This window comes from Psammomys obesus, unplaced genomic scaffold (genome assembly GCF_907164565.1).
Source record: "Psammomys obesus unplaced genomic scaffold, mPsaObe1.curated_primary_1811, whole genome shotgun sequence".
Taxonomy (NCBI): Eukaryota; Metazoa; Chordata; class Mammalia; order Rodentia; family Muridae; genus Psammomys; species Psammomys obesus.
This window is the reverse complement of record NW_026596040.1, coordinates 28893240-28913630: the sequence shown is the minus strand read 5'-3', so window position 1 is coordinate 28913630 and position 20391 is coordinate 28893240. Positions and strand designations below refer to the sequence as shown.

Sequence of the window (20391 nt, the reverse complement as noted above, 5' to 3'; positions counted from 1 at the left end):
GTGTGTGTGTGTGTGTGTGTGTGTGTGTGTGTCTATGTGCCTGTGAGTATGGGTGCCGGTGGAGGTCAGAAGAGAGCGTCAGAAACCCAGAAGCTGGAATTACGGGTAGCTGTGTAATGAACAGCGTGAGTGATGAACTGAACTTCGGTCCTCTGACACAGTTTGTGTTCCTAATGGCTGAGCCATCTCTCCAGCCCCTTGTCACTTATACCAAATGGACAGGCAAAGCTGACCAGGCCAGATGACCAAACCACGTACAAACCTGCTCAGCACTGGTGAGGAAAAGGCAGGAAGACGGGGAGTTAAGACCAGCCTTCACTACAATGGTGGGGCCTTTAAAACAAGTATTAATATATGCACCTTATTATTTACTGTTTACTTATTATTTACTGTATATTGTATCTCCCCAATTGCTGGCAATCTCTGATCTTTTCCTGGAGTTATGGTAATTTATGCTTACCTTTCTTATAACTAATTTTCTTTTAAATGTTTATTTATTATATATACAATGTTCTGTCTGCATGTACACCTGTGTGCCAGAAGAGGGCACCAGACCTAGATGGTTGTGAGCCAACATATGTTTGCTGGGAACTGAACTCAGGACCCCTGGGAGAGCAGCCAGTGCTCTTAACTTCTAAGCCATCTCTCCAGCCCATAACTAATTTTCAATTAGTCTATTTGTGGCTTTTTGCATGAACTTCTTATGCATTTATGAGAAATATTTATATTTTATGGCTATAAGTTTTTGTTCCATGACTGCAAATAGTTTCTCCATGTCTCTCATTTCTGTAAATTCTACAGTTTTTCTGAGTTTTTCTACAGATGATTTTTTTTTTCTAATGGCATCAATGATTCTCTTATTTCTTTCTTTGTGGCTAAGCTGATATCCCCTAAACTTATTTTTCCTCAAAGAACTTTTTCTTTGTTCTTTCATGTTTATATCTTTATTTGTGCTGCATTTTATGCTTTGGCTTCAAGACAACACAGAGCAATCCGAACAGAATGATCTAAGGTATTACTTAAAAACCCAAGCAAAGGTGAGCAAGATCTCCATTGCATAAACAATGCATCGTATCACTCCCTTTAAGAGAAAGATTTCCACCTTCTTCCTTTTTATGAAGGCTGGGTTTCTTAGACACCATCCCAAGCTTTCCTGTAAAGCTGCAACATGTACTCACTGGAGCTGCCCTACCCTAGCTGAGCTGTCTGCAGCTGTACAACTTGCCCTGAGGTTTCAAGCATGAGCTCAAAGCTCTGGCAGGGACATCTCAGGCACCAAGGCTTCCTAGTAATGTTAGGGGTTCATGGCTACCAGAGTATCAGGAAACTGAGACATGTATGGGAGGGTGAGGTAACAGGTTTACTCAAGGGCTTTGGGGTACCTGGGGTGGGACACTGGCAAAGGCAATCTCCCTAACAGGAATACCCAATGGCACCCCGGGGCACCGGTAGACTGAGTTGAGCCACGCAGCCCAGGCATGAGAGATAGCTCTTCCAGCAGACAAGAATGAAATTCAGGGTGCCCAGTCCCTAAGGCCAGAATCTTAACAAGCCATGGCTAGCAGCAAGCGCTCGTCAGGATCCTTGTGCTTCTTCTTGAAGCCCCACCCTGCTTACATCAGAGCCTCTTAGGTGCAGGACCCATAGCACAGCACCACAGCCTACGGGGCTAGGGTGGGAAAGATGGCTCAACAAAAGCCAGACTATTTGAGTTTGATCCCTGGAGGAAAAAGCTGACTCCCCGAAGCTGTCTTCTGACCTCCATATGTGTGTCGTGGCATGTACATGCTGACACAGACACCTACATCATACATATGCATGCACATGATAAAATCAAATTAAAATACTTTAAGGTCTAGCTACTCTTTGAACTTGGGGCAAAACAGTCCATGAAAACAGATCATCTTTCTCATCTAAGTTGTAAGAGATAGGAAACTAAAAACCAGGAGGTTATGAAGACTAAAAAACAGCCAGCTCTAGGGGATTATCAAAGTGAAAACCCATTAAACAGAGGGTAGTCCCCAGAGATGAGCAGATCTCGTGTCCTGCTCTGTAGAAAGCCCCTCTCTGAAACCCTCTTCACCTCCCCTGCACCCATGTCCGTCATCCCATTCATTCTAAGCAGGAATCTCTGCCCCAGATCTGCACAGCTTGTCTTCTTGTGGTGGGGGATAAAAACAGTGCAATGGTAAAAGGGAGCCCAAGGAACACACAGCCAGAGGATGTTTGGGGGTTTGCTTTTGAGGTGTAGGTTAGGAAAGGAACATTAGGAAGAGAATGAATTTTGAAAGAAATATTGAGCTGGGAATACTTTTTTAAAGCCTACAGGAATAGCAGCATTTTAAAAGGGAGGAGGATGCTCTTGAGGATTCCAAATTTTCACATGACCCACTATGGATTCTGAACACAGACTGCTAGTCAGGTTTCCTTGATTTCAATAGTAATGGATATCCACATAAGTAAGGCAAAAAACAGTCCTGCAAGTCAGGATTTTGAGGCTAAACCGAATTTGTGAGCTCCTGTTTCTTTTACAGGACTGTGATTCAAGGTGCAATGGATGAGTCACTGTCATCCAAACACTAGAAATTTTATAATAAAGTGAAAACTTAGAGGAAGGGATTACAGTGCCTTACTTTGTTATTGTAAAAACAGTGACAATGACAACAGTGATGATGGCATCTCTATCTTTATAGAAACATCGCCAAGAAATTCTAAGCTGTATAGTGGGGACTGTGTGGAGTAGGCTGGGCTGGTCCTTGGTCCAATGAGGCCCTGAACTGAATCATACTGGAGGCGTGAATGTCTGGACTATTTTTAATGAACTCTGGAGAGATGTGTTTGTACCACCCTTGGGTTCCTAATATAACACTCACATCTATTTGTGGGATGGCTAGCACTATCTTCCATTCAGCCTTTCTTCCATGAATACATCCTCATCTGCAGAAGTCAAGGTTTTTAGACGTTTAACTAGTTTTCAGTGCCAGATGTGTGACGTGTTCCCTTATAGAAACCCTGTAATGGAAGAGCATAGTGTGGGCCCCAGGAGCCCTTCCTTTCACCAGCAAAACAAACACTTTGGCAGCATGTGAAAAGCTGCCATGAAAAACACTTATGTCATGGCCAGGCCCAGCCACTCCTCACAGATCTCTGAGTGATTCACCTCCCACTCTTACCAACCCCCTCTACGTCACTCCCCTTCATGCTACAATCTGGGGACACAAAGACTGGAAACGCATGATCAGCCTGCCACAGAGTCCCACCCTCTAGAAGTCCCCCTTCCCAGCCAACCCTTCCAATTCCATACCACTGCTCAAGCAAGGCACAGAGGCCAACCTTCTGCCATTGGATTGGTCTTGTTTGATTTCTGCACAATGAACTTGTGTCTGCATTTCCTTCCTGTCTTTGTCCTGCTCCACAGAAACAGGTGTAGTGATAAGATGATATCTATGGGGGAGGATGACTTTTATTTATGGTTCTGTGATACTTTTAAATTATGTATGTTCCTTTAGTATGGTAAATTCTTTCCCAAATCCTAGAATTAAGCAGCAGTGGCAGCAGGAAGATAGAAGGGGGCAGGAACTGGAATGTACTTAGCCCATAATTGCCTCAAGCTTGTGAACTATTAGTATAAAAATACTCTTGGAGATTTTAATGGTTGAATGAAAATTCACACTCATTAGACACCATAGTTAAGGGGCGATATTCAGCCTCTGTTACAAAAATGACTTCATGGCTAAATGGTCAGAAGGCAAAACAATAATATAACAATATATAACAATAATATAACAATACTATAGCTAATGATTATATTAAAATTATTAAATTGTGTTTCTCTTTGTGGTCAGGTACTCCAATTTATTTGTTAATGAGCAGAAAAACAAAAGGGAAAAGGAAAAACAAATGGAACTACAAAGATAGTTAGGTTTTTGGAACTTCTGGCTGTATCTTCTCTTATAAATTTTTCTCTGACCCTTTGACAAGAGGTTCCTGACCCTTACGTTGCTCCCTATGTGTATGAAGCCCATTGCACACTGACATTCCCTTTTAATGTTTGTCTTCTGACTTTCATAGGCAAAGCCCTGGGGCAGATCTTGTTCTTCCACAGTTTACTGATGTGAAGTTGGTGTGTTATATACGAGGTGATCAGGTCCAAAGGAAGGGACTTCAGTTTCCTAATTCGTTTGTGCACTGTCTAGCATGAAAGCATATTCTGGCACACACTCACCAACAACTTTAATAATACTAACATTTTGCCAAAGGTTTTCAGATTTTGTACCGAGTACCCAGCATTCCTACTGAAAGAAAGCACAGCTCTTCACCAGAAAAGAAGGCTCATCTTTGCTCTAGATTAGCGGCTTATGTATCCCTATATTTCTCTAAGGCAGTTTGCATAATAATAAGACTGGAAGCACTATCCTAGGATCCATAGATGGAAGGGAGAATACAAAGGTATGTCTCCCCGCCTTCATTCCCAACCAGGCACCTCTCATGACATGGGTGGCCTGGTAGCAGAAGGCAAGGATTAGGGTGAAGAATCCTCAGAATACAGACTCTGCAAATCTATCCAGCCAAGGTAGCATCAAAGAAAGGCCAAAGCACCTGTCCCGCAAAGCCACTTTTCCTACATTCTTCACAATCTAGAGTAGCCTAATCTTGAGATAGACAGACAGACAGACAGACAGATAGATAGAGAACATGTTCCAATCAAAGATGACTGACAGAATTTTCTTTAAAAAACAAAAAACAAACAAACAAAAAAAAAAACACCAGCAGAGGAGTAAGAGTAATTACAAACCTTTAAAAAAATCCATCCCCTGCCTTGCTATAAATGGGACCTAAACTCATGATCCCCCCCCCCGTAGGAGTCATTTGAAATCTACCCTCCCTCACCTCCACATTATTAACTAAGAAGATGTCAGAGAAATACAGCTGCACTTGTAACTGTCACACTCACAGTTGTGAATGTGGCTGCTGAGTGCTGCCAGCTGCCAGTTTGTTCACCTCTCACGTTCTTCAGCTCTCCATCACCCTTCGAGCCAATTTCTGTATCCCGTTATCTCCTATTACCTTGCTAACCCAAAAAACTAGTCAAGGATCCAATCGTAGTAGAAGAAATACACTTCTCTTTCTTCCAAATGTTGTTTGCAGCAACTCAGGGTAAAAAAAAAAAAAATCAGATAAAGGGGAGTTTTTTTAGGCCATATGAAAGAGACTAAAATTAAATATTTACACATTATGTATGTAACATGTATAATAATATACACATATAAAATCTCTGAGCAGAACAAGCTAATCGCAAGCCAAAGGAGACAGAAAAAGCTCCCTTAAGATTTCCACCTGATAGGGCTGACAAACTTCTCTGAGGCAGAATAAACTTTTTTTCCCTCGACACTGGATCTCCTGTATCTGAGGCTGGCCTCCAACTCACTCAACTCACCACATAACTGACGAAAACACTGAACTTCTGATCTCTACCTCTAAATTTCATGGGATACACCACCATTGCCAGGTTGGGGAAAAAGCTTCCTGAGAAAGACTTAACTGCTCTGCTCAGCTCAGCTTTCCACAGCCCAAACTCCAAGAAAAACAAACAAACAAACAAACAAAAAACATAACAAGCCCCAAAGACCATGCCTCACCCCACAGTTGCCCTCTGCAAATGTACCTTTTTGAAAGAACAGGTCTTTAAATTGAACCTCCTTCAGTGTGCTGTTGTTCAGCTGGTCGATGGACATAATCAAGTTCTTTCCAAGGGGGAATCCAACCGTGGCACAGCCCACCCAGTTCAAACCATCCTTCAACTTCAGCCAATCTCCTCTCCAGGCAGCTCTAAGCTGTAGTTATAGTCGGCGTGGGAGAGAGAGAGAGAGAGAGAGAGAGAGAGAGAGAGAGAGACAGTGTGTGTGTGTGGGGGGGGGTTCTTATGTCTCTCTCTAGTCTATCAGCAGGGGCCCAGCCCAGGTGCCAGACTCAAACGCTGTGGCTCTGACCACAGACTGTGACTACCAATTATCAACTGCCATCAGCAGAAATCAGAAGGTCTGTGGCAGGAAGCTGGCAGTGTCACAGACGGCAAGCCCCAGTCTCCAATCCCAAGAGCACTCGGGTGTTGTTGACGACAACCTGTATCAATGATTAGTCCGCATTTCTCTGGGTTTGGCCTCACACCCAGACAGGTCACATCCAGACATGTCACGCCCCAACATGTCACACACACAGGCAAGCAGAATGCAGCTAGACAGTTCATCTTTTTCTATTATGTTCAATGAACTTTTTGTAACAGGCAAATAGCAAAACAGACTCAGCAGAAAGTAGGGTTCCAAAAAAATCCCGACATAGTATTTTTTTTTTCTTTCCTCTCTTCTGGACGCTTTCAGAGTTAGAACGTCTGCTTACTGAGACAACATGGCAAGCAGGAATGCCAGCCCTGTGTATCCAGCCAGCTGCCACTACCCACCACATCCCTCCTTCTGGGAGCCAGACTCCAGGCTATCTTTCTTGATTCTCCTCCCCGCAAAGTCCCCAACGGCTCACACCGGCTCTCCCAGCACTGACAGCTGGCAAAGCCTTACCACAGCAGGAAGTGCTCATATTCGTATTCTCTCATCTCGTTCTCATGGCATAGCAGCACAGACACAGCATAGAGAGAATCCTTTAAGAGCAGAACTCTCAGCCTTACTCTGCAGGTTTAGTTCAGACTGTTCTGAAATTACAGAAAAATAGCCCCAGGTGATACAAAGGGGCCATTCAAATAGGAAAGTAGAGACCTAGCTCAGGATGACTCTTCTCCCGGGGTTCCTTCTGTACAGGCAGCCCCTTTCTCTTGAGATCACTTGTTTTTCAAGTGTCCATAAAACCTCTCTTATGCATCCTGATGTCCTGGGGCTGTGTGGAGAGGCTTCATAGAAGGCTTGCATGTCTGATACAGTTTTCAGAAAGAAAGAAAGAAAAAAAAAATCACCTGGCATCTACTGTGAAAAGGGCAAAGCGCCATGGTCACACTGCAAATAACCCCAGCCACAGGCACTGTGCTCTGCCCAGAATAGCTTTTGTTTTTCCTTATTTAGGGTAAATAGGAACGACATGTGGGCCACGACAACAGTGTTGATTGTAGGACAAGTTGTCAAAGCAAAACTAAACTGTTGGTTACTACCAGAGTTAGAAATAAGGACAGTCAGTCCCCGCTGAGGGCCCAGGAATGTCACCTGGGGCATGACAGCAGGGTCCAGGCACTGAGGACATCATTCTCTCCTGTTCTAACTATTGGAAGCAGGAAAGGAACAAGACAGCCATGGAGAAGATTTTTGGGATGTTTCACATAGCTCAAAGAAGCAGAAGGTTCAGCATGAAAGTTTACATTTGATCCTTTGGTCAAGGCAACATGACTGTTCTTCAGTCATTTCAGTCATTTCTAAATTAAAAACATAGCTCCATCCCTTAGTGATATTTGTTTTGACTTTTCTCAGGGTTATACTGCTGAGTGAATATTGTTGGGGTTTGGGAGGTGGTTCAAGTAGATTCAGATAGTCCCCAGTTCATGGAAGGCTCTAAAATTGCCAGCTGCAAGAAGAATTAGAAACTCATTCCACTTCAAGTCAGCTTCCCTGGTTTTCAGCTATCTCTATGTTCCTAGAGCTTAGGGATCCTTGCAGACTGGGACAGCAGTTTCCAGTCAAAGGTGGCATGATGGCTCAGGGTGATACCACTCAACACAGGAGAGAAAACGATTGCCTTCTAAGTCGCTTGTAATATTAGAGACTTGGCCAGTTTCATAAGACCTGAAACTCCCTTTTGTTCTTTGCTACTAGACAGATTTGCAATTTTAAATAGTCATGAATAACTGACTTTGGAGTTTACATGTTCAGTTATAAACCCTTCACATATCCAGAAATCTTCTGGGCACTGGGGTACATGGCAGGCGGGTCTCTGTGAGTCTGAGACCAGCCTGGTCTACATAGCAAACTGCAGGCCAGCCAGCACTACAGAGTGAGACCCTGTCTCAAACAAAACAAAAACAAACTGAAGAAAATAATCAACATAGTTGCCTTTTTAATGGATACATTTGTGGTGTTCAGTTGACTCTTATCACTGGGCACTTTGGTCATGGGAAACAATTTGAATGAAGATATATAAAGATATATATATATATTTTTCTGCTTAAAATAAGGTTAAAAATTTTTGACCATATAGATGAAAGTTTAAGCATGATGAACACACACACAGACACACACACATGTCCCGAATGGCTGCCTTGTGTTCCTGTGGGATAGTCACTGTAGGTTGCTGAGCACAGTATCTACAGAAACAGGCTTTGTCTGCACTGTGTCTAGCCCATGCTTCATGTTGCCCAAGGCCTCACCCCAACACTCGCTGAGGGGCAGTCTGTGATGGTTCCACAGGTGAGTTCCTGGACGGTTGTCCTCACTGCCTTAAACACACCTAAGGAAGTCGCTCCTGAGAGAGAGCTCAGAAGTCACATCATGCAAACCATAATGTTTGTCATGAGCTAAACCCCTACATCTCATTCTGGCTATAATATGGAAATATATAATGGCCTTAAAAAATATTTGCTTTTAAATGTTTTTAATTACTTATTTTGTTTTGTTGAGATTACAATAATTACATCATTTCTCCTTTCCCTTCCCTCCTTCTAAAACCTACCATTTACCGCTCCTTGCTTTCAGATTGATAACCTCCTTTTTACATATATATATATTTACACATAATATATACATATGTATATATATTATGTATTGTTATATACACACATGTATATATATGTATAGTTATATACATATACACACAGACATATATGTATACTGATACACATATATATTCCCAAATCCATAAATACAACTTGCTCAATCCATATAATGTTACTTGTATATATGACTTTAGGCTGACCATTTGGTGGTGGATAACCAACTGCTGTGCCCTTCCCTGGGGAAGACTATTCCTCCTACTCCCAGCATTCCTTGGCTGCCTGAAGCTCTTTGAATAGGGTTGAGGCCTCATGAGTTTTCCCCTACCCACTGTAGCATGTCTGCTGGCACTGCCCTTGTTCAGCTCATGCTGAAGCAGTCATGTTGGTGAGACTTCATGGGTGCTGTTTTACTGATAAGTGCCAATGTTTCGTACCCCTTAATTCAGAAAATGGCAGCACACAAAGTTGAAAGGCACAGGAAAGACTAGTGTGCTGGACAAAAGGACACAAGTGTGATAGTGCAATGAACAATTGGAACCACATGCTCGTCTGCTGTGCTGTGAAATCTTATCTATAAAACAAGTGTTCTGGAAGGCCTTACAAACATTAGTTTTCTGATAAACTTGAGATGGGTCTCAAAGCTCTTTGAGCTTTCCCTATATAGAGGCCTGGAAGATGATGCCAGATGGGGTTACCTCACATAGACATTTTTCTGAGGGCTTGTGGGAACAACGTAGACACAACAAAGCAGCATTAATGACATTACCAGAGCTTCTTCTAGAGAAGTCTTCAGTGAAGCAATCCATCTGATGAACATCTGTGAAGTGTTTACAGTCCTCAGGAGGAAACACTCTAACCCTACAGATGGAAATGCCTTTCTGAGGCACTGAACTTGTCTTGGGTTCCATTGGTAGGTAATTGTGTCCTAAAGAACTGACCTTACACAGAGGACTGGCTGTTGGCCATGATCTGTGTAAAACAAACTAAGGGAGCCTAAAGCCTGGGGTTTCCCTGAGGGCCAGTAGAGGCAGGGAATTCGAAGACTAAGTGCTATAACCTAATAGTTCAGAGCTGGGTCAGGGGAGAAAAAGTGTATTCTGCTATGCAAGAATATTTGTTTATACAATCACATTTAGCATGTAAACTGGCCCAGCCTCTGATTTTTTTTTTTTATCATGGGCTTCTTTGCCATAACTGTTCTCTCCTCTACTCCAAACAGAAAATTTCACAATTAAAGATCATTTGAAGAGGTACAAATACCCTTTCAGCATCTATGCAACAGGAAGCCAGCATTTTATAAAAATCTAGAAACTTCCAGGCTTCGCATATTTTTTTTATGTTCACAACAACCCCAAGAAGCATATTTTCTTGTTCCCAATTTGTTGATGAGGGATCCAACACACAGAGAATGTGAATATTTAGTCCAAGAATAAATTGATGATAACGATAAGTAAGAGGTGGACTATGGATTTGGGACTTCCCATTTATCATTTTGCTTGGTAAGCAGTAAACTAAATACCGTTCATCAACAAATGTAAAACTTCCTGAAGCTAACCTAAGGATATCTGCAGCTTGATAAGCACTTGCTTTGATTTTTTTTAATCCTGTTTGCTCATTTTGGACATTAAGGGATATATTAACTCACAAGTCCATTTCCACGAAGGTCTTAGGACCACTTTGTGTTTCAAATGCCTACAACCCCATTAAGAACCAATGGCTCTGTCCATTATACATTCCTATTCTTTGGGGTCTTTGACTATGCTGTAATGAGTTTTCCACATAAAAGTTATGCCTTGGAATTTGACCTTTACAAACTAAAACAGTATATTTTAAGAGTTGGTAATGCTCAAAGGCCAAGAATGGAGACTTTAAAGGAACATAAATACCATGTCTAAAGGCTGAAAACATACTAATAGTTTGATATTTGTGGGTAGCAGCCTGTAACATGGAAAAATTTACTAACGTATCTTTAGTGCTCAAAAAAAAAAAAAAATGCAACACAGAGAGGTCTTTACATAGAAGCCTAGGCTGCATGTGTGTCCAACTAGCTCTATATGGATATAAATGTTAATGAATGTAAAAGTGTGTGACTCTGTGAAGCCAGCAGGCCAACAAGATGGTTTTAAAGACTATTAAGTAGTCAAGATTAAATACCTTTAAGATACCCTTACTATGATGTGAACTCCATATATTCCAGATTTTAGACTTCACCTTACATATCATCTATGCAACCATGGCATTATTTTTCTCCTAAGGGAAAAATTATTCCATATTTATGGTGGCCCAGATTTAGATAATGCCCAAGCCATTCCCTACAAAGTGGGATAAAGACCTTGAAAAACTGCAATTACTTTTCCAAATAGTAGAAAATGCATACACAGTAAAAAGTTTAGAGTGGCTAAATTCAGGTGTCACTTCCACACCAGTGTTTCCAGGGCCACACGACCTCCTTAGCTTGAGCTGGGTCCATTTTCTCCTCTGTAAAATAGGACTGAGAATATTTCCTGCATACAGTGCTTGGGAGATGGAAATGCATTCACTAATCAGAGCCTGACACCCTGTAGGTTTGTAGCATCCCTTGAAGCTCAGCAGACATCCACAGTCTCAGCCTGATTTTGACAAGGTCTTAGGCTGGGGCCAATGAGATGGTTCAGAGGGCACAGGTGCTTACATGCAGGCCTGACAACCCGAGTTCACTCCCTAAATCCAACAAGGTAGCAAGGAAGAACTGACTCCTAAGGAGAGTTGCCCTCTGACCTCCATAGATCACACACACACACACACTCACTCACACACACAATTTAAACAAATAAATATTTTTTTAAAAAAAATGACTTTAATTGCAGGCTGAGTCATTGGCATATGAAAGCTTAGGTCTATTCCCTGAGGTGGGCAAAAATTTCATACAGCACAGTGAGGAAATGAGAACAGAATCCCGGTCTCTCATTTTTTATGAGGACTATTCCGCAGTGAATTTAAAGAATGGCAGTCAATGTGCAAATGTTTGTGTGCACATGGGCGTACAATAGCAAGGCTGCCTTCCCGGCCTATGGGTAACACCAGTACCACAGGGTGGGTGATGGTTGTTCTCCCACCAGCTGATGCTGTTCCTTTTCACTAATGCTTCCAAAGAAGCAGCAGGAGTTGATAGTGTTATAGGAGCGATGAAAACGGCAAACGAAGAGCCTCATGTTGAGGTGTGATTTCTTTATTTTTCTTTTAAAACACGGATTCTTAATGTATGTATGCACATGTGTGCATGTGCCCGTGGGGACCCAAAAGGGTATCAGATCTCCCTGGGATGGAATTACAAACGGCTGTTGAGTTTCCAGACCAAGCGTGCTTGAACTGGACTGGAATGAGCTGTGGTCCTCTGGAAGAGTGGCAATTGCTGAGCCATCTCTCCAGACATATATATGTGAATGTGAATATATATATATATATATATATATATATATATATATATATATATATCAACTGTATTTATTATTTGAAAATTTCATGCATTTATACTATACCTTGTATTTTGATAATATCCAGGTGCCATTATCTCCTTCTAACTCCCCCGATGTGCCATCACACTACTAACTTCATATCTCTTTGTTGCTGCTGTTGTTACTAACTCTCTCGAGTCTGATTGGTGCTCCCCATTCACTGAGGCATGGGCTACCTACCCCACACACACCCCCAAATGAGAGTGATCTATCCTCCCCTTAGCAACCATCAAGTGCCCATACATCCTCCACCAACAGAGAGGTCTTAAGGGCCCCCTACTTGATTCATGCCAGAATTCTGTCTGATGTGATCTTGTGTAGGTAACCACAGGCGCTGAGTTGCTGTATGCAACAGAAATGCCATGTAGAAGCACAAAGGAGGGGCACGTAACCAAAATAATTATCCGTTACAGCTAACACCAACACAGTACTCATAAGGGGCCAACTGACATCTCAAAACTAGTGGCTCCTGCAACTAGGCCATTTAATTCTTATAACTACTATCAAGTAAATACTAGATTTTATAATCTTAAATATGAGTCAAGTAAGGCACAGAAAGGTGGAGTAGCTTGACTGAAGTCACATAGCTTGTAAACAGCAATGATTCTGGCCCTACCATCTGTAAATAACTATTTGATCAGATAATTTTAAATATAGGGCCCCAGTATGACCCCTGAGCCAACCTTGTTTCTAAAAGGGTTTTGATCTAGAAATATCCTTTTAAAAGATCAAAAAGTGAACTATTTCTCTGGGACAAGGGCTCTTGAGAAGGACAGGGATCATTAACTCTACCATTTAGAAAATTGGTTATATTAGTTTCTTTTCTGTTGCTGTGAAAGAAGACCCTGACCCCCGCCCCCACTCCACCACCCCCAAAAAAAAGATAAAAGAAAAAAAAAAAAGGAACTTGGCTCTTGGTTCCTGAAAAGATACAGTCCATCGTGGCAGGGAAGGCATGGCAGGAGCATGGGGCTGGCTTGGCTGTCGGGAAGCAGTGTGCTCACATTTCATCCACACAGGAAACAGAGAAAAAAAACAGAGAGAGAGAAAACAGGAAGTGGGGTCAGGACACAAAGCTTCAAGGCCTGGCCTCTAGTAAAGTTCTCTCTCTTATAGGTCCCATAACAAACCCAAGCTACACCACCAGCTAGGGACCAGGCACTCAAACACAGAGTCTAATGGGAACAGTTCGTATTTAAACCACAACAGATGTCTTCACACCTCACGGAAGTTGCTCTTGATAGTGTACAAAAAATAAATAAAAATAAGTTAAAACACTGATTAAAAGTCAATTTTCTGAAATAAAATCTTCCCTTTTTATTGGCATTATTTATAACTTATTATATCTGCAACCCTTCCTTTCTGACTCTAAGGTAGGGCGCATTAGAACCTAGTCCAACACCTAAAATCACAACGTATCCAAGTGACTATCCAACTCCACCTGTTCAGTGAAGTGAGAAGTAATGAAAACCGAAGATAATTTTTAAACCATTATGTCGTCAGGCATCTTTGTTTTAATCTTTCTCCATGGCTGATAATGGAGCAGCATGTGAAAACAAGAAAAAGCTAGGTAAATGCAAACTCCCTTCATGGCCACATGATGACATCCAGCCATAAAAAGGTGAACGCAAGCCAAGCTGGCTAGCAGAACAGGCACCCATGCTCACTGGGGGCCTATGTATGTCCCTTTGTGGCAAAGGGAAACATGGTCTTATATTAGTTGAAAGTGACCTTAAGGTCACTATTCTCAACCATGCTCACATTAAGAAATAAATGAAGTACAACCAAGCAGAGCAGCAATAATAAAAACGTTAAGAGTTTTCACAAAGGGGTTTCTGCCAGAAATGTACCTAACCCTGGTTAACAAATAACACTCCCCCCCAAAAAAATTTAGAAGAGCAGAGATGAAAATGCTTTTACCATTTTTTTTCTATAATATACTTTACAGAGAAATTTCCAAATTAGTTTCTCCCATGAATATTCTTAGAGACAAAACTCCTGGCCACAGCTGGCGGCAGAGAGGCATTTCAGTCACACATACTTTTCTTGGTGATTTTTTTTTTAATTGAAACAGTTAAAAAAGCAAACGGCAAACCTTTCAGATTCCAGATAAATGACTTACAAGTCACAGCTATGGGTTCTCTGCTGTCATTGTGCTGGCCACATTTCAGTTAACCTGTCCCCCTCCCCTGCTGTTGGAACCTCATGCTAATGAGGAAACCAGGTTTTAGAGGCTCTCTAACCCACCCAGTGACACTAAAGCTTTAGAACTGCTCAAATGTTCTCTCATTTAACTGCTGGGATAAAATCAGTGCTCTGAACACTTTGGACCCTCAAATCATACCCTCAGGATATTTCCAATGACTAGATGTCACATGTGGTAATATTGCTCCAACACAGAATTCTTTTATGGAAGAATGTAACTCATTTTTAAAACATGTATTCCTTTAACAGACCACTTCTCTGCCTCCTAGAGGGCCAGGCTAGGGCCTCCACAGTCTATCGATTAGGACAAAGAACTGACAGACAGGTGCCTCTTTTGACTCAGGTCTCCATGAGGAAAAGCAGAGCCAATCCCCTGACCCCACCCAGAATCAAGGGAGCTTGAACTATGATCCCCACTAGTGCCTGTGTCCATAGTCAGACTGGGTACATAAGCTAGGTCATGGACATGAAGCTTGTTCATTCCCTCCTGAAAACCTCCAAGAGTCAGAACCCCGCTTTGCTGTTTAGATCTGAAGGGAAGGCTCTCTCTTTCTCTCGTCCTCTAAAAGTCCATTCTGGCAGTCTACACTATGACATCTCTTCTGATGTTCTAGAAACCGAGTCTGTCTCTCCCAGTGACATTCATCTTTGGATCTGAAGTCCTGTTCTCCCCTTTCAGAGTTATGTCACCCAACAAAGGTCTTCAGAATGCTATGTTGTGCCCGTTCCCTCCTATGAACCTGCAGGGTTTTTGTTTGTTTGTTTGCTTGTTTGTTTGTTTGTTTGTTTTTTAAGTTACAACACATCTCAGGCTTGATATTCTAAACTTTTTAAGTCATGCCATTTTTCTTAGGTAAATACATCATTAAAAATTAAATTTCAACACAATCTCTGACATTACTTATGAAATACTAAAAGTCTCTTTTACCAATTTAGAAATATTTACTACACATAAATTGGTTTCAATTTTATAAGAAAAATATGATTTGTCCAAATATATTACAATTTTAAAAACTGAACATAAAAAAATGGGCAAATTCACTCACGTAAGAATAGACTGAAGAGCTCTACAGACCTACATCCCAGGAAAACAAACACAATTGTCAAAATTTTTAGGAAAGGAAGCATTTAAAGCCTCTGAAATTTGTCTAAAGCAACTCAGCAGATTAATAAACACTTACTGAAATTGGTCTACTACATTTTCATGAGAATAGTGGGACCCTGCAGCACATGAGCCATACGCCTTCCCAATGCCAGGAGGACAGACTCACTCCCAATGGCTATGGACTCCTGCACTGCTCTCATACCCCCAGCTCCTGAGGGAGATGATGGCACCCCCAAATGACACCAGGGACCATCTGGCCTTTGACACAGGTTAAGTAGCAGGTGGCTATTGTTGCAAGATATTTGATCACACTATGAACCTTAAAACTGTGTTGTTTACTGAAAAAGCCTGTTTCTAGTTGTGGTGTGGCTCAGCCCTAGCACACACCTTTAATCCAAGAGCTTTCTGCTTGAGTATTGTAAACAAGATTAAGTAAAGTTAACCCCTAGGTCAAGTGGCAGAGCAAGCAACCATTTGAGAGAAAATGAACATAGGAAAAACAACAACAACAAACAAACAAAATGATAGAAAGAGAAAGTCAGGAGGACAGACAGGGAGGCACACAAGAAGTAGAAGGGAGGAACAGTAAGTTTGAGGGTTTTCTGAAACTGGTGTGGAGAGTGAGAAGTTTTTTGTTTTGTTTTGTCTTCTTCCTCCTCCTCTTTTTCCTTCTTCTTCTTCTTCTTCTTCTTCTTCTTCTTCTTCTTCTTCTTCTTCTTCTTCTTCTTCTTCTCCTTCTTCTAAGATGTTGGCTGAAGAGAAAGATCAGCTAGGTGCTTTCTCTGCCTCTCTGAGCTAGTAGGTTTTCACCCCAGCATCTGGCTCCTGGCCTTTATTGGTAAAATCAAACATTTGAGATTTTGTTAAAAACAGGCCTTCCTCTCTTTCCCCTTCCACTTCTTCTTTCCCCACTCTTAAGAAGGACTTCATCAAGCATAGCAGGCTGAGACTATCTGAGACTCAACTGTACCTGCCCCAATTCACCAATCAGGTGGAGGTTCCGCATTAGGAGAGGCAAGAGACACAGAAACTACTGGCTTTCTTCCAGTCTCTACCCTGTGAAGCAGGATACCAGAGGTGGGGATTTAGTGAGAGAAGTGGCCCAGTGTTCCTGTCTCACATTTGACTGAAAAGATCTTGTCCAGAGTAGAATCAGACCACATGAGAAAGGGATACACTGCCTCTGTAAGAAACAATTTATTTAGAAGAGAATAAGGGGATGTTCAAGTATGAAAATAATTTAAAAAATAGAAACTTTAGTAGTAAGTGGCTGAGAAGTAGCTGTGGCCTCATAGCTGGCAAATTCTAAATAGAATGAAAACAAAAGTTAAGAAAAGGTCTTCTGAGGTCAGACCACACCCCAGAGGAAAGCTTAAAAATGCCTCTGCAAGGGGGCCTGAATTTAATTGAGCAACTTATGCCCTAGCACAGTGAAAACAAAACAGTCAATTAATATAATTAGTGGAAATTATCAACTGGGTATATTACCAACTAAGGCAGGCAGTGTAATAGGATTATGAGGGTAAAGAAATATGAGACAGCCTTGCTAAAACAGCTGTGGTCTCTGGTGACTGAAGAACAGCAGGAGAGGTATCCCACTACAAGACAGAATTGAGTAAAACAGTTCAGACAGGTCACTAAGTAAATGAGAGAACATCAGATTTGGAATTGACAGTTAATATAATGCCAGCAGAAAAGGTCCATGTCCAGTTTTCAACAAAATATGTGAGACAACACTTGGTAATTCCCAGCATTTGGGAGGCAGGGGTAAGAGGCTCATGAGTTTGAAACTAGGTTGAGTTAGATGTCACAGAAAAATGATGTTGGTGGGGGGAGCAGGGGAAACGTGCAAAGAAAGAAACAAGAAAGTAGGGCTCATAAACAAGAAATAAAGCAAACAACAGAAACTAATCGTGTTGTCTAAATGTCAGGTTTTAACAGGGAGGCTTAAAAGCACTCATTATTATGCTCAAAAAGAAACTAAAGGAAATGTCAATTACAGCAACAAAGTGTGATTGTGTAGCGTGCCTTATATTGATAAATTGTCATGTGCTGTTTCAGCTTATGGAAAGTGAACTCTGGAAGTGAGGAGGTCTCCTTCTGTCTCCTTCAAGTCCTGGGTCAGGCTGGTGCCCTGGCTCTGAAAGAACAGAGGAAAAACAGCCAACCACTCCAGAGTTATTGAGAACAGCTATGAGGTCAGCCGCTTCCAACAGAGGTTGCTGTTATTCATCTGGTGATATAAGAATGCCTCTGGATGTTCAGAAATCCAAGATAGCTGGGTGCAGTGGCCACACCTTTAATCTCAGCTTTGGGAGGCAGAGTCAGGTAGATCTCTGTGAATTCAAAGCTAGTCTGGTCTTTGTAGTGAGTTCTAAGCCAGTGAGAGCTTCATAGAGAGACTGTCCCAGATGCCCACCGAGCTGGTATTCTGATAGGAAGTCGGCTCTTAGAGGAACTGAGCTGAAGCCCTGCCTACTTCGTTTGATCTTTCTTTCCCCTTGTGTTGTCATCACAGGAACTATTTAGTTTTAGGATCACAGAGGCAGCGGGACACATGGGAATTTTAAAGAAACAGAAGTGGAAGTGGATGTAAGAGATCAACCAGATGGTGGCACTTTTCTTTTAAAAAAGTTGTGTTGCCAAGGAAAGGCAACACAAAAAACTGAAAGTTGAAACATCGTGCATCGTTTTGATGATATATTTGAAAATATATTCCTTACTGAAGCCCCACCCAATTCTTTTTAATATTCTACTAAAAAGTGAGACAAAACTTCAAAGTTACAGACAATGAAATTAATACATTCATTTGCCTGCCTCTAAAAAAGTATTTTATTTATTAAGCCATTATGTAAAACACTGCGTAATTGGTTCATTCAAAGCAAAGAAGCTCAAAATTAAATTATTCAGAAGGGGTAAAAGAAGGTCTTTCTAGGGAAGAGAGAAGCCCACATAGGAAGGAACTGCCTAGAGCAAATAACATTTGAGATTTTACCTCAAGCAGTAATATTATCTTTCTTTAATATCTGTCTGTCTGTGTGTCTGTCCTCTGTCTGTCTGTCTGTCTGTCTATCATCTATGTATGTATCTATGTATGTATGTATCTATCATCTATGTATGTATTACCTACCTACCTACCTGCCTATTTATCTTGTATGTACTTGTTTGTTGCGGAAGAGAGTGTGGCGTTCCCAAGACAACTGTTCAGCAGCTCATATTCTCTCCTTCCACCATGCTGTCCCTGGGGACTGTGTTCATCACCAGGCTCGTCAACATCTCTGTCCACTGAGCTCTCTTCACGGGGTATGCCTGTATTTTCAAGGTAGTTCAACAAGACTTCTCCAAATCTCATGAAGAGGAAAAGAATTATTATTCTGAGAATATTTTATTATAACAACAATTATAGTAATAATAATTATTATTCTGAGAATATCATAAATGGATGCTTACAACATGTCCTCTATAATAAGCTCAAGAAATGATATGATTTTTATAAGAAGGCTTTCTGGATTTTTATATATGAAGCCTTTTTTATATGAAGCATATATTTTTAAATGTTGAGGCTTAAATATTTGAATCATGCCCTAAGTCTAAATAAAGAAATTGCTAGCACCTTAAATAAACAGCCATTGGTTTTATATGAAAGAGACTCAAGATCAGCTATTTTATGAATTTATACTAAGACAAGGTTCTCAAGGTTTAAAGTGACCCACACATACTATTTTATGGCTCCTACAGAGGATTATGAATGCACAAAGGCTCAACACTGGAGAAAAGGGATTAGTCAGTCTTCAGTTTTTTTGTTGTTTTGTTTTTGTTGTTGTTATTTTTAGTTTTTCGATTTTTGAGACAGGGTTTCTTTGTATAGCTTTGGCTGCCCTGGACTTGATTGGCAGACCAGGCTGATCTCAAACTCACAGAGATCTGACTGCTTCTGCCTCCCCAAGTGCTGGGGTCAGTCTTCAGTTTAACTCAGCTGGGCATTGCTCCCACCAGGAATTAAAAGATCCATAGCTCTAGCTAAGAGGTTACATGTAAAACCTACCATCAGACAACTTCTGAAGAGTGGACAGGGGTCTTAAAGAAAAAAAAAAAAAAAAAAAAAAAAGGTAACTGGAAATGTTGAACCCTCTCTGCCTGTAGCCATACCACCCTAGGACAACAACAGCGGCCTGTTCTGGGGTAACCAGCTGCTTCCTGATTGCATCGGAGGTCTGGTCCACAGGAAGGAACCCACACCTGGTACCATGAAGCTGGTCAAAAGCTGCAGAGTCCATGGGTGTATAGGAAGAAACCATTACGCTGTTGTGCTAACTGGACATGCGGTCTAACTGCCTTTAAATGTCCGTTTATGTCCACACATCAGTGCAGCTCTCGGCCTCCATGAAGAAACTTCTTGTTGCCACAGGAAGCAGTTAACTCAGACACTTATGACTGGTTAAGGGACTGTGGCGTGCTCAATTCTAAAAGAGACATTTATAACACTCCTTACTAGCGTTCAGGGTCACTGCAGAAGAGGGGACAGGAGGCTGTAGGAGCCAGAAGATGAGGAGTGCTGTGATACGCTGACTTCTGGACACCGCATGCCCACTGCACGCATGGCCTCACAGTAGCCGCGGTTACCAGCAAAAGAACAGCACGAGGTTGAGCTGGCCTGTTCTAACAAGGATTGGGAAGGGGTGCCTGATGCCCCAACCATGGTTGAGCAGTTCTTGGTAGCCACTGGCTGCTCTGTTTCGTCAGTGGTATAGCAACAGGAGTAGTTACCCATGCGTTGGTAAATAATCTCACAGCCATGCAGTCACGAGGTTGTTTTTAAAAAGGATTTTTAAAGAATTTGACCACCACTGGCCGAAGGATTGGTGGTGCTTCAAGAACGGAGA

At 41.7% G+C, this 20391-nt stretch overlaps 1 protein-coding gene across 9 annotated transcripts in view; it reads right to left on the bottom strand.

Moving 5' to 3' along the window:
* Positions 1 to 20391, bottom strand: part of Ldlrad4 (low density lipoprotein receptor class A domain containing 4) — a 332822-nt gene that overhangs the window by 26980 nt on the left and 285451 nt on the right. The window contains exon 1 of one of the 9 annotated variants that reach the window (XM_055622730.1): positions 5666 to 5829. The exons of 7 other annotated variants lie outside the window; for them this stretch is intronic. In XM_055622730.1, the coding sequence (XP_055478705.1) occupies positions 5666 to 5735 (70 nt within the window). In that variant the 5' untranslated portion in view covers positions 5736 to 5829. Of the gene's footprint in view, positions 1 to 5665; positions 5830 to 20391 lie in introns of those variants that run through there. One more of the 9 variants, XM_055622729.1, reaches the window with a different exon arrangement.